Source organism: Anolis carolinensis, chromosome 5, assembly GCF_035594765.1.
Source record: "Anolis carolinensis isolate JA03-04 chromosome 5, rAnoCar3.1.pri, whole genome shotgun sequence".
NCBI classification, from domain to species: domain Eukaryota; kingdom Metazoa; phylum Chordata; class Lepidosauria; order Squamata; family Dactyloidae; genus Anolis; species Anolis carolinensis.
This window is the reverse complement of record NC_085845.1, coordinates 203,081,589-203,094,433: the sequence shown is the minus strand read 5'-3', so window position 1 is coordinate 203,094,433 and position 12,845 is coordinate 203,081,589. Positions and strand designations below refer to the sequence as shown.

At 48.5% G+C, this 12,845-nt stretch overlaps 1 protein-coding gene across 1 annotated transcript in view; it reads left to right on the top strand.

Moving 5' to 3' along the window:
- The window catches only part of kcp (kielin cysteine rich BMP regulator), a 176,061-nt gene that overhangs the window by 128,492 nt on the left and 34,724 nt on the right, over window positions 1–12,845 (top strand). Inside the window, exons 37-40 of the mRNA XM_062982751.1 lie at window positions 6,738–6,831; window positions 7,385–7,558; window positions 8,703–8,785; window positions 10,027–10,147. Of these exons, the coding sequence (XP_062838821.1) occupies window positions 6,738–6,831; window positions 7,385–7,558; window positions 8,703–8,785; window positions 10,027–10,147 (472 nt within the window). The remainder of the gene's footprint in view (window positions 1–6,737; window positions 6,832–7,384; window positions 7,559–8,702; window positions 8,786–10,026; window positions 10,148–12,845) is intronic.

The window sequence follows — 12,845 nt, the reverse complement described above, 5'->3', positions numbered from 1 at the left end:
CTCATTGAAATCTAGGCACTTCTCATAGCGATAAAAGAGTTTGGAAAGTCCTTCCCCACCAAACTTTGCCGCTTCGCTTGCGTCCTCAACCAGGCGGGCGTCCCTCCCTGCAACTGCACATGTGCATGCGCTCCACTTTCCCCCATGCTCGTCCTGGATCGCTCTTCTAAGGTTTTGCAAGAAGCACACCTTTCCTGTCCCAAAAAACGGTCGCCATAACCTTCCTTGCAAGGACAAGCATGGGGGAAAGTTGAGCGCATGCACATGCGCAGCTGCTGGGAGGGACGCCTGCCTGGTTGAGGACGCAAGCCAAGTGGCAAAGTTTGGTGGGGAAGGACTTTCCAAACTTTTTTATCACTATGGTAAGTATCTAGATTTCAATGGGGACTATGTTGAGAAGTGGTATTTGGGTCTGGCTTTCAACTGCATATGGTAAATGTTTTCTCCTATGTTCATTTTTAATTCCAAAACGTAATCTACTTTCTGGATAGCCCTCATACAAACAGGATACGCAGATCCACTTTCCTTGTACTTGCAAACAATCAGAGTCATTTGATAGTCAGAGAACATAGGCAGATACACTGAGACCCACAGGAGAGAGAGAGATGGATGCTTTCATCTTCCTTATATAGCCAACTGCTGATAGGTCATCATCAAGGGAAACTGGCTGATGCAACCCCTCTGCACTAACCCTCACGTGGTTATGACTTAGGCATTACCACATTCCCTTCTGTATTCCATCATGACATTCACAGTCCCTACCCAGGTGCTCTCGACCAACCACATGTTCATCAAACAGTATTTTTATGTGATTAGGGATGCTTTGCCATTTCTATCTAACGGAGACTTCCAACACAATCCCAAGCAATATATTTCACAGTTAAGGTTTAGCTTGAATCTCGTTTCCTCCAGTTTGAATCCATTGCTCCTATTGGGTCCTAGTCTCTAGATCAGGAGAGAAAAAGCTTCCCCCTCCTCTATGTGACATCCATTCAAACATTTCAACATGGCTCTCAGGCCCCCTTCTCTCAACCTTCTTTTCTCCAAGCTCAACTCACCTAGTTCCCTTAGAAGTGAACATGAGCAGTCCTACTACTGTAGGATGTTCTTCTCTCCACCCTTCAAGCAACCAACTTGCTGGCTTTCTGGTTTCTCTCCATCCTTGCTCGAAAGGTCCAGCTGTGCCCAATAAAAGATCTGCCCCTTCTTGTTCAGACTGACATGAGGACTCCCATTAAGCCAGCTGGGACAGTACTGTTAACCAGAAAGTTCTTCCTACTTAGAGACAGAAATCAGACCTCCTGCATTTGGACAAGGTGGATACAGCCTGGGCAACACATCATGCAAGTGCCTTGCAAGACCGTGCCCAGCCTGTCTGGGAAATTCTGTAGTGCAAATGTCTTGTGTCAGCTCACCACAGCCGCTCCTGAATGAACACACGAGACTCTCTGTGATATCACCAGAAACTTTACTGCAGGAAACATAAACATCCGAAAAGCCAAGAATGGGAGACTCCGGCCAACCATCCTTTATATACCCTCCCCCTCATTTGAAAAGTCTCTTCCCGCTCAGTAAAACCCCGCGCAAATTCCCCGCCAAGTCCAGCAGCCGTTTCTTCTCCGAGTCCTGAGATGCAGGTGTCTTATCAATGTCAGTGACCCTGAAACTCAGAGCCACATACAGGCTCTAGTAGCAGGGTTCTGACATGGCGTCCTCCTCCCCTTCGTCCTGGAAGGAAAAGATTAAACACAACTATTGTTCTCCGCTGTCCAGAGTTCCTTTATACTTTTTTAACAGGCTGCAATGGAATACCGGGTGTACCTTCCCTAGGTCCTTGGGTAGCTTCAGCTCATAGGTCACTTCGTTTATTCTTTTCGCTACCCTGAACGGCCCTATATAGCGTGGAGCCAATTTCTTAGATGGGAACCCCAATTTCAGGTTTTTTGTGCTCAGCCAAACCAGATCTCCTTCGCCCAATTTGTCCCCCTCTCGGCGCCTACGATCTGCAAAGAGCTTGTACTTCTTTTGTGTTTCCCTCAATGCCTCCACCACGGTCTGCCACCCTTGTTTAATTTTGGCCGGCCATTCCTTGTCGGTCTGGCCCTCTCCTTCCTTCCACTCGGGTAGCCTGGGGAAAGGTGCCACCTCCTGTCCGTATACTATTTCGAATGGGGCACGACCTGTGGCCGAATGTACGGCCCCGTTAAAAGCCATCTCAGCAAACGGAAGAAGGTCCGCCCAATCGTCCTGTCTATAATTGGTGTACATCCTCAAGAATTGGCACAGTGTCTGTTGGGTACGTTCGACCCCCCCGTTGGTCGCGGGATGAAAAGCCGAGCTCAGATTCCTTTCCGCTCCTAACAGCTGTAAGAATTTTCCCCAAAATTTTGCAGTGAATTGGACTCCCCGGTCGCTAATTATTTTGTCGGGGCACCCATGTAGGCGATATACATGCTTCACATACAAATCAGCGAGCTTTTCAGCCGAGGGGAGTTTTGGCAGGGCCACAAAGTGTGCCTGTTTTGAGAATAGGTCCAATATTGTCCAAATGTATCTGTGGCCTCTGCTGGGGGGTAGTTCGCCTACAAAATCCATTGCCACGCATTCCCATGGCCTCATGGGCTCCACCACCTTCTGCAATAGCCCCTGGGGCTTCCCAGGTGGTGTCTTGCCCTCTGCACATAATTCACACTGCGTGACGTACCCCCTGGCGTCTTTCCTCATTCCGGGCCACCAGCATTGTTTGGCCAACAGTTTAATAGTCCTGGTGGGGCCTAGATGACCTGCACCCTTGTTATCGTGGCATTTCCTTAACATTTCTTGTCTTAAACATTCAGGAATATACAATTTCTTATTAACAAACACCAAATCCCCACACAGTTCTCCCTGTTCTTTGTTCGTTTGTAACCATTTGTCCATTCCATATGCTCGCTTCAACTCTTCCTCCCATATTTCTCCTCCCCCCGTGGAAATGGCAGTGCGTTTGTTTTCTTTGGCTGCTTGTGCTCGAGTCAGTACTGCCAGGCCCCATTGCTTATCTAGGAAAAGGCTCCCCTCAGATTCCTGAATTCCTCCCCCGTGCTGAGGCATCCGAGAGCGTCAGCGAGTATGTTGTGTTTCCCCTGGAAGAACTTGAGTCTGAAATCAAAACGGCTGAAATATTGGGCCCATCTAATCTGCTTCGCTGATAGTTTACGAGGGGATCTCAGATACTGTAAATTTCTATGATCAGTCCACACCTCAAACGGTGTTCCACTTCCTTCCAGGAAGTGTCTCCAGCACTCTAGTGCTTTCAGAATCGCTAAGGCTTCTCTCTCCCAAATCGGCCAGTTTTTTTCTGTATCGCTAAATTTTTTTGACAGATAGCCACATGGCTTCAGGTTCCCCCCCTCGTCTTTCTGCAGCAGAACTGCCCCATATGCCCGGTCTGACGCATCGCAATGTAGTACAAAGGCCTTAGACATATCAGGGTGCTGTAGGACAGGTTCCTCGGTAAAACGCTTTTTTAGGGCTTCGAAAGCTTCCTGGCATTCTATTGTCCAGGTCAGTTTGGCCCCTGGGGCCTTCACTTTGGCTGTTTCTCCCCTGCCTTTAGTCTTTAACAAATCCGTTAATGGCAAAGTGAGGCGCGCAAAGTCCTTGATAAATGTTCTATAGAAGTTTGCGAACCCCAGGAAGGATTGCAGCTGCTTCCGTGTTCTGGGGGCTTCCCACCCCCTTACGTCTTCCACCTTCGCAGGGTCCATCGCCACTCCCTGGGAGGAAATCCTATACCCCAGAAAGTCTATCTGGTCTTTATTGAACTCGCACTTGGCAAGCTTCGCATACAGCTTCGCTTCCCTCAACTTTTGTAGGACTTCCCTGACTAGTTCTACGTGTTGCTCCTTGGTCCGAGACATTATCAATATGTCATCTAAAAAAATAAAGACTCCCTTGTACAATAATGGATGCAACACTTCGTTGATTAATTGCATGAACGCGGCCCCTCCCCCGCATAAACCGAATGGGAGCACACAATAATTGAATAATCCGAAGGCGCAGGAGAAGGCCGTCTTCCACCTGTCCTCTGGTTTGATCTGCAATTTATGGTAAGCCTCAATTAAATCCAATTTAGTGAATATCTGTCCCTCCGATAACTGGGCGATCAAGTCCTTCACTAAGGGTAGAGGGTATTTATTTACAGTACTGATTGCATTCAGGCCCCTGTAGTCAATGCAGAGCCTCAGCGTTTGGTCCTTTTTCCTCCTAAACAACACAGGTGCCCCTAAAGGGGAGTTCGAAGGTTCTATGAAACCTCTCGCTAGGTTTTTATCAATGTACTTTCTCAGTTCCTCCTTTTCCCTAGCCGACATCGGGTATATCTTTGCCTTGGGAAGCTCTGCTCCTGGGACTAGCTCTATTTTCACTTCAACTCTCCGCTTCGGTGGGAAATTGTCTGCTTCCTTCTCGTCAAACACGTCCACAAAATCCCGATACTCTGGGGGTAATTTATCTGCCAGTTCTGCTATTCTGATAGAGTCTTCCTCCCCCCTTTTCCCCGGCTCCCTCTCAACTTCCTGGCTCCCTTCTTCCAAACTCATCCCGAAAATCATGCTCTTATCCTCCCAGTTGATTTGCGGGTTGGCCTGCCCCAGCCACGGCATGCCTAGTATAACATTATAGCTGGCTATTTGTGATATCACAAATGACACCTTTCCTTCCCAACTCCCTATCTTACACTTTACATCTTCGGCACTGTACCTAGCTAACGATCCTGATGCTGTGGATCCGTCCAACTGCGAAAATGCTATTGGGGATTCTAGGTTCGTCCTTTCGCATCCTAATCCCTCGGCTAATTCAGGGGAAATGATGTTCCTGGAACATCCACAATCCACAAACGCTTTGCAGGTTGCTTGTTTGCTGCCATTTTCAAGCTGAATGGGGACCACTATCATAGCTTTGTCCTGACTTACCAACCCCCCCGAATGGTGCCTCATCGATGTTTCTTCCTCGGCGCGTTTTCCTGCCACGGCTCTTGGTTTGGGCTGGCCTCCGCTTTCCCCTTTTCTCTGCCAGCACTCGGCAGCTCTGTGGCCCAACCGGCCGCACACAAAGCAGCCACTCCTGCTGGCGCTCACGTTCCCTGTCGGCTCCGCTCTCCTCCTGGCTGGGGCTGATCCCTCCTTCCGGCTCCCCTCTTTCATCTGCGGCCGTTGCTGTAGCGCTCCTCGGTGCCTCCTCGCCTGGGCCAGCGATGTCTCGACGCGCCCCGCCAGCTGAATCCATCCGCGCAGTGTGTCAGGCTCATCACGATGCACCGCCCAGGAGAGGATCTCCCGCCTGAGCCCCTCTTTGAAGAGTTCCATCTTTGTCACTGCAGACCATTCCGGCACCTTTTCGGCGAGGCATTGGAATTCCTCCGCATACTCAGATACCGACCTCTGCCCCTGGGAGGCGGTCTTCAACTTCTCCCTCGCCCGGATCTGCTCCAATGGATCTCGGAAACGGGTCTCCAGGGCCCCCATAAAGCGTCGGACTGACCCCAGACATGGGTCGCGCCGCGCGTGCAGCTGAACGTACCAGCTAGCCGCTCCCCTCTTCAACACTGCGCCAATGGCCCGTATCCGGCTGGATTCCGTTCTAAAAGTGTGAGCATTGTCCTCCATATAGCCCCTCACCGTGGTAAGGAAAAAATCCAGTTCAGAGGACTCTCCCCCAAATTCGATCCTTAGTTCCTCTCGTCTCGGTAGGGGTCCCTGTGGTGGCAATCCCCAATTCTCCGCCCGTCGCAAGCCCCCTTGCGGACCAGTGGGCCCCGCTGCTGTTTCTCTTGGCCCTGTGCCACGCCCGGCATTCGCCAGGGGCACTAGGGTCTTAGCTGGGAGCGTAGCCGGGATTCTCGGAGGCTTTTCCCCTTCGTCGTCACTCTCCTCCACCCGCGTCAGGCTTGGTTGGGTCTTGGGCCGGGCGCCGGGCTCCTTTCGCATTTCCCTTCCCTTCGGTGCTGGGAGGTCTGCAAAGCCCTGGCTGCTTCCCACGCTCACGTCCCACATTGAGCCAGCCCGAAGTTCCCTTCCTCTCTCTGGCTCCGCCAAAAACGCCAGGCGCTCCATCGCCCTCGACATTACTGCCAGGGTGGTCTCCATCGCCGACATCCTCTCCTCCAGAAACACCATCCTTTGTGGGCCTGGGGAAGGTGAACCTTCCTCTCCTCCGGTGCTGTCTCCCCGCACCACTCCACGCCTCTGGGTTACCCCATTTGGCTGGGCATAAGCGGTGGATGACGCCAGGGCCGCCAGTTGGTGGAACTCAGCGTCCGGCTCGGGAGTGGCCCTTCCCGACCTTCCTCCTCCTGCGCCCAAGAGTTCTTCATCCTCCACTTGCATGTTACACCTCACCGCTACGGCGGGATGGTGTCTATATTCTTGGCTTAGTGTCAGCTCACCACAGCCGCTCCTGAATGAACACACGAGACTCTCTGTGATATCACCAGAAACTTTACTGCAGGAAACATAAACATCCGAAAAGCCAAGAATGGGAGACTCCGGCCAACCATCCTTTATATACCCTCCCCCTCATTTGAAAAGTCTCTTCCCGCTCAGTAAAACCCCGCGCAAATTCCCCGCCAAGTCCAGCAGCCGTTTCTTCTCCGAGTCCTGAGACGCAGGTGTCTTATCAATGTCAGTGACCCTGAAACTCAGAGCCACATACAGGCTCTAGTAGCAGGGTTCTGACAGTCTTGGCTTTCCTCTTTACAGGATGGAAACGTCCGCTGTGAGATGATCCAGTGCCCCCCAATGTCCTGCTCCCACCCCGTGACGGAGCCTGGGGTCTGCTGCCCACGTTGCAAAGGTACCTACATGCCTTACTTCTGGGAAGATGCCCCTTTGCTCAGATCCATCACCCCTGTCTACACAGTCCAATAACCCAATACAGACACTGTTCCAATAACACTATGTAACAAAATTTGAAAACTATTCTGTTCTAGAAGGAATCCAGGGTGGGAGCTAATCTCATCTCCTTTTGGGAGGGAGTTCCAGAGTCGGGGGGCCACCATCGAGAAGGCCCTCTCTCTCGTCCCCTCCATGGAGGTGGGCCTCCCCAGCCAATCTTAGAGCCCGTTTGGGTTCATAGGGGAAGAGGCCTTCACGAAGATAGGCAGGTCCTGAGCCGTTTCGGATTTTATAGGTAATCACCTGCACCTTGAATTGGGACCGGAAACTGATCGGCAACCAGTGGAGCTCATTTAATAGGGGAGTTGTCCATTTAATAGTCTGGCCACCAAATGTTGTTTGTCTCAGCCCCGTTCTTAACTATGAGTCATTTGTAAGTTGGATGTTTTCAACTCGGGATGGCCTGTATCCAACCCTGGCACTCCGGCCCCACTTCCTGCCCTCTTGCTCAGGCTGCACCTATGAGGGCCGAGAACGCCCCGACGGCTCCAGCTGGCTCTCCTCGGCGGTGCCCTGCATGGCCTGCATGTGTGTGGACGGCGTGGCCACCTGCGCCGAGATCGCCTGCATCCGCTCCTGCACCAACCAGATCAACGTTCCTGGGGAGTGTTGCCCGCTGTGTGCAGGTAGGGATGGGAAAGGGGTGGGGCCTAAGGTTCTGGGAAGGGGCTTTTTTTAGGGATTCCTCTTCTTCAGAAGAGGAAGGGGAGCAGGAAAGTGTTCATGAATCTGAGGGTGAGTTGGAATCTGAGGAGGAGATTTTGCAAGTACCCACATTTCAGGAGAGGCGAAAGGAAACAGAGCAGAGACGTCATTCAGCTAGAATACCTGCCAGAAGTGCAGCTGAGTAATTGGGAACTGCCCTAGCAGCTGGGAGGGGATTCAGGGCAATAAAGCAGAAACAGGTGCAGTCAGCTTTTGCTGGTAACAAACTGACTTTAATGCCTAAGCCTTTGTTTCCCTTGTGCCTGCTTCAATTCTGCATCTGGGAAACTGTTCCTAAGGATTTATTGCTGTTTCTTTCTCTGAAGTAAGACTGCTATTTAATTTGAAAATTTATCAGAGACTAAGAACTGTGTTTACTCTAAAACCTCCTTGCTTCCTTTTGCATTATTCCACTGAGTGTGCTGTTCTTTATGTTTTGCTGAAGTAAAGCAGCTTTCATTTACTTACCATAGTGTTTTAAGGCTGTTCTTGAAAAACAAAACAGGACAGGCTTCCAACCAGGAGGGCTGGGGCAGAGGGCATCTCTCTCAGTCGAGTCTCTCAGTGGACATGCATTGGTACCTGATCTGATGTTGGAAGCTAAGCAGGGTCAGCCCTGGTGAGCATTTGGATGGGAGATTTCTTCCCTAGAGTTTGTCTTGAGGCCGAGCGGCTGTGACTCACTCATGGTCACCCAGTTTGGGCCTCCGTGGCTGGACGGGCCTTCAAACCTGGGCCTTTATGTATTTATTTACAATATTTATATTCCGCCCTTCTTTCTCACCCCAAAGAGGACTCAAGGCAGATCACAATGTACATATACATGGCAAACATTCAATGCCATTAGACATACAGACACAGACACAGAGGCAATTTAACATTTTCCAGCTTCTGGCTTCTTGAGGGTGTGCTCAATTCCAGCCACAGGAGGAGCTGCTGCTTCATCATCCATTGTGACACCAAGTCCTTGGTGAAGTACTTCCTCAATGATAGCACTGTAATATGTAGTGTTAAAGAGAACTATGGAGTTGTTTCAGGCTAATTGTGGCTCCCTCTTTTCCCCAGATTGCATTTACGAGGGCCTTGTGTATGGACCAGGTGAGAGTTTCCAGCCAGGAAAGGATCCCTGTGAGATTTGCACCTGTGAGGTGAGGCCCCTGTTTTGGAACAATGTTTGAAGTGGGGTCCCTTGAGATCATCTAGTCTCACTTCCTGCCCTGCTCATGCCATTTTCTGGAAAGCCAAAGAAAACAAGGCAGAGATTGATTGACTGATTGATTGATTGATTGATTGATTGATTAGCTTTATACCTCACCTTTGTCTAAAGATGGATTGTAACATGAACAGAACAATACACTACGTAACAAAATTTGAAAAGCGTTCTGTTCCTGGCTTGAAAGTATTTTTTCCTGTTTAATTGTGCAATCCTTACTTTAAAAGTAGTTGTTTTATTTATTTATTTGCAGTACAGTAGAGTCTCACTTATCCAACACTCGCTTATCCAACATTCTGGATTATCCAACGTATTTTTGTAGTCAATGTTTTTAATACATCGTGATATTTTGGTGCTAAATTCGTAAATACAATAATTACTACATAGCATTATTGAGCATTGAACTACTTTTTCTGTCAAATTTGTTGTATAACATGATGTTTGGTGCTTAATTTGTATAATCATTACCTAATTTGATGTTTAATTAGCTTTTCCTGAATCCCTTCTTATTATCCAACATATTCGCTTATCCAACATTCTGCCGGCCTGTTTATGTTGGATAAGTGAGACTCTACTGTATTTATATTCCGCCCGTCTTTCTCACCCCGAAGGGGACTCAGGGCAGATCACAATGTACACGTACATGGCAAACATTCAATGGCATATGAACATAGAGACAGAGACAAAGACAGACACAGAGGCAATTTAACCTTCTCCAGCTTCCAGCTTCCTGAGGGTGTGCTCGATTCCGGCCACAGGGGGAGCTGCCGCTTCAGCATCCACTTGTGACACCGAGTCCTTGATGGAGTATTTCCTCATTCTTCCACATGCTGCTGGACGATTTTATGGTTTTGTAAATTAGTTAAACTAGCCTCCCCGCATAAAGCGGTACCTAAATTTCCTACTCAACAGATGCAGCTGTCTTTCGGTTTGCTTAAGTCAACAACAAGCAGGGTTATTTTAATGGTCGGGTGCTCAATCCGACCCAGGCTCAATCCGACCTCTCGGTCAGTAGTGATTTATTGCAGCTACGCCGCATCCCGACCCAATATATACCCCTATATAGATTTGTTTCACTGTTTTTTATGAATATGTAAATTGAAAATAAAAATACATATTAATTACAGATGCCTATGACTCAGGACTGCCTGTATTCTCTTTTTTCTCTCTCTCCAGGTGATGTCTGATGGCGAACAGCACCTGCAATGCTACCGGAAGCAGTGTCCCAGCCTGTTGGACTGTCCCCGGGAACAGATTCAGGTGCCGGGACCCGGGCACTGCTGCCCCACTTGCGCCCGTAAGCCTCCCGCACCCCCTTTCCCAGTGATACAAAAAAGCCACAGTGGGTTGGTGCCCACAGGGCTGCACCTGGAGTATTTATTTATTTATTTGCAGTATTTATATTCCGCCCTTCTTTCTCACCCTCAGGGACTCAGGGCGGATCACATTATACACATATAAGGCAAACCATTCAATGCCCATATACACATAGAGCTGAGACAGAGACAGACGCAGAGGCAATTTAACCTTCTCCTGAGGGGATGTTTGATTCTGGCCACAGGGGGGAGCAGCTGCTTCATCATCCACTGTGACCGCACTTCCTCATTCCAACGTCATAAATTAGTTAAATCTGCCTCCCCACTTTATAAGTGGCACCTAAATTTCCTACTTGATAGATGCAACTATCTTTTGGGTTGCTAGGTCAGCAACAAGCAGGGGCTATTTTTTATTTTTAATTGATGGGTGCTCACCCCGCCACGGGCTGGCCTCGAACTCATGACCTCTTGGTCAGAGTGATTTATTGCAGCAGGCTGCTCATCAGCCTGCTCCCCAGCTATCACTATTGGTCACTATTGGGGTGCCACAGGGGTCTGTCCTGGGCCTTTCAGGGCTGTTCAGCATCCTTATCTATGACTTGAATAATGGAATAGGATAGAATTTGCAGATAGGACCAGTTTGGGAGGGAGTGCTAATACTCCAGAGGACAGGGTCAGAATTCAAAATGACCTTCACAGATGAGAGAGATTATTGGCCAAAACGAACGCAAAGAATTTCAACAAGGAGAAATGTTGGATAGGGTTGTTGTATGTCTTTCGGGCTGTGTGGCCATGTTCCAGAAGCATTCTCTCCTGATGTTGGATACTTCACTTAGGCAGAAAAAATGAAATGCACAAATACAGAATATGCAACATTTGGCTCCACAACTATCCATGTGAGAAAGATCTTGGAGTCTTCGTGGAGAGTAAACTGAACCTGAGCCAAGAGTGTGATGCAGCAGCTCAAAAGGCCAATGGGATTCTGGACTGCATCCAAAGGAGACGAGTGTCCAGATCAAGGGAAGTCATGATGCCTCTCTATTTGGGTTTGGTCAGGCCTCTTTACCTGAAATCACACTGTGTCCAATTTATTACGGATTGATGCCGATAAATGGAAGCTCTTACGTGTGCCCGGGATCCAGAGTCACCCGCAGAATAATAACATGCCACTCAGGTTTTCAAAACAGAAATACAGGAACTTTACTGATTCCAAGAGATCAAAAGAAAAACAGTAGTATTTACAGTGGTCCCTCTGATCACTTACAGAAGTCCGCAGTCTTTGTGGATTTGTCTCAGTCCACAAATCTGCTTCAGAGAAGAATACAGTCCTGGTTCTTCTCCCTCTTTTCTCAGCAGCAAACAGGCCTCTCTGAGTTCACACTGCTCTCTTTTCTCAGCTGTACTCAGCACTGAAAACTTGTTCAAACTGGGTCTGCAGCAGCAGAACAGAAACAGTGCCAAATCAATCCCCAGATCTTTTCAGGCTCAGCCAATTGGCTTCATGCACTTCATTTTCCAGTTAACACACACAGCACAGTGCCTTTGCAAACCATGACACAGTTCTGGGCCTCACAGTAATAATAATCATCGTCGTCGTCGTCGTCGTCGTCATCATCATCATCATCATCAGCCGGCATTTGGAAACAATAGACATTGACAAATTTACGATCTGCCAACTGCAAAAGGCCACCCGACTGGGATCTGCGCGCATCATCCGAAAATACATCACACAGTCCTAGACGCTTGGGAAGTGTTCGACTAGTGATTTTGTGAAACGAAATCCAGCATATCTATCTTGTTTGCTGTGTCATACAATAAAATAAATTATTATTATTATTATTGTTTTATTATGACACCGCAAACAAGATAGATATGCTGGATTTCATATCACAAAATCACAAGTCGAACACTTCCCAAGCGTCTAGGACTGTGTGATGTATTTTCGGATGATGCGCATAGATCCCAGCAGGGTGGCCTTTTGCAGTTGGCAGATCGTAATTTTGTCAATGTCTATTGTTTCCAAATGCCGGCTGAGATCTTTTGACACGGCACCCAGTGTGCCCATCACCACCAGGACCACCTGCACTGGTTTCTGCCAGAGTCTTTGAAGTTCAATCTTGAGGTCCTGATAGCGGCTGAGGTTTTCCTGTTGTTTTTCTTCAATGCGACTGTCACCTGGGATGGCGACATCAATGATCCAAACCTTTTTCTTTTCCACAACTGAGATGTCTGGTGTGTTGTGTTCCAGAGCTTTGTCAGTCTGGATTCGGAAGTCCCACAGTATCTTTGCGTGCTCATTTTCCACGACCTTTGCTGGTTTGTGATCCCACCAGTTCTTTGTTGCTGGCAGGTGGTACTTGAGGCATAAGTTCCAATGAATCATTTGGGCCATGTAGTTGTGCCTCTGTTTGTAGTCTGTCTGTGCAATTTTCTTACAGCAGCTGAGGATATGATCCATGGTTTCGTCGGTTTCCTTGCACAGTCTGCATTTTGGGTCATGAGCTGATTTTTCGATCTTGGCCTGAATTGCCTTTGTCCTGATGTCTTGCTCCTGGGCTGCAAGGATCAGGCCTTCTGTCTCCTTCTTCAGGGTCCCATTCGTGAGCCAGAGCCAGGTCTTCTATTATTATTATTATTATTATTATTATTATTATTATTATTATTATTAATGGCCTTTGT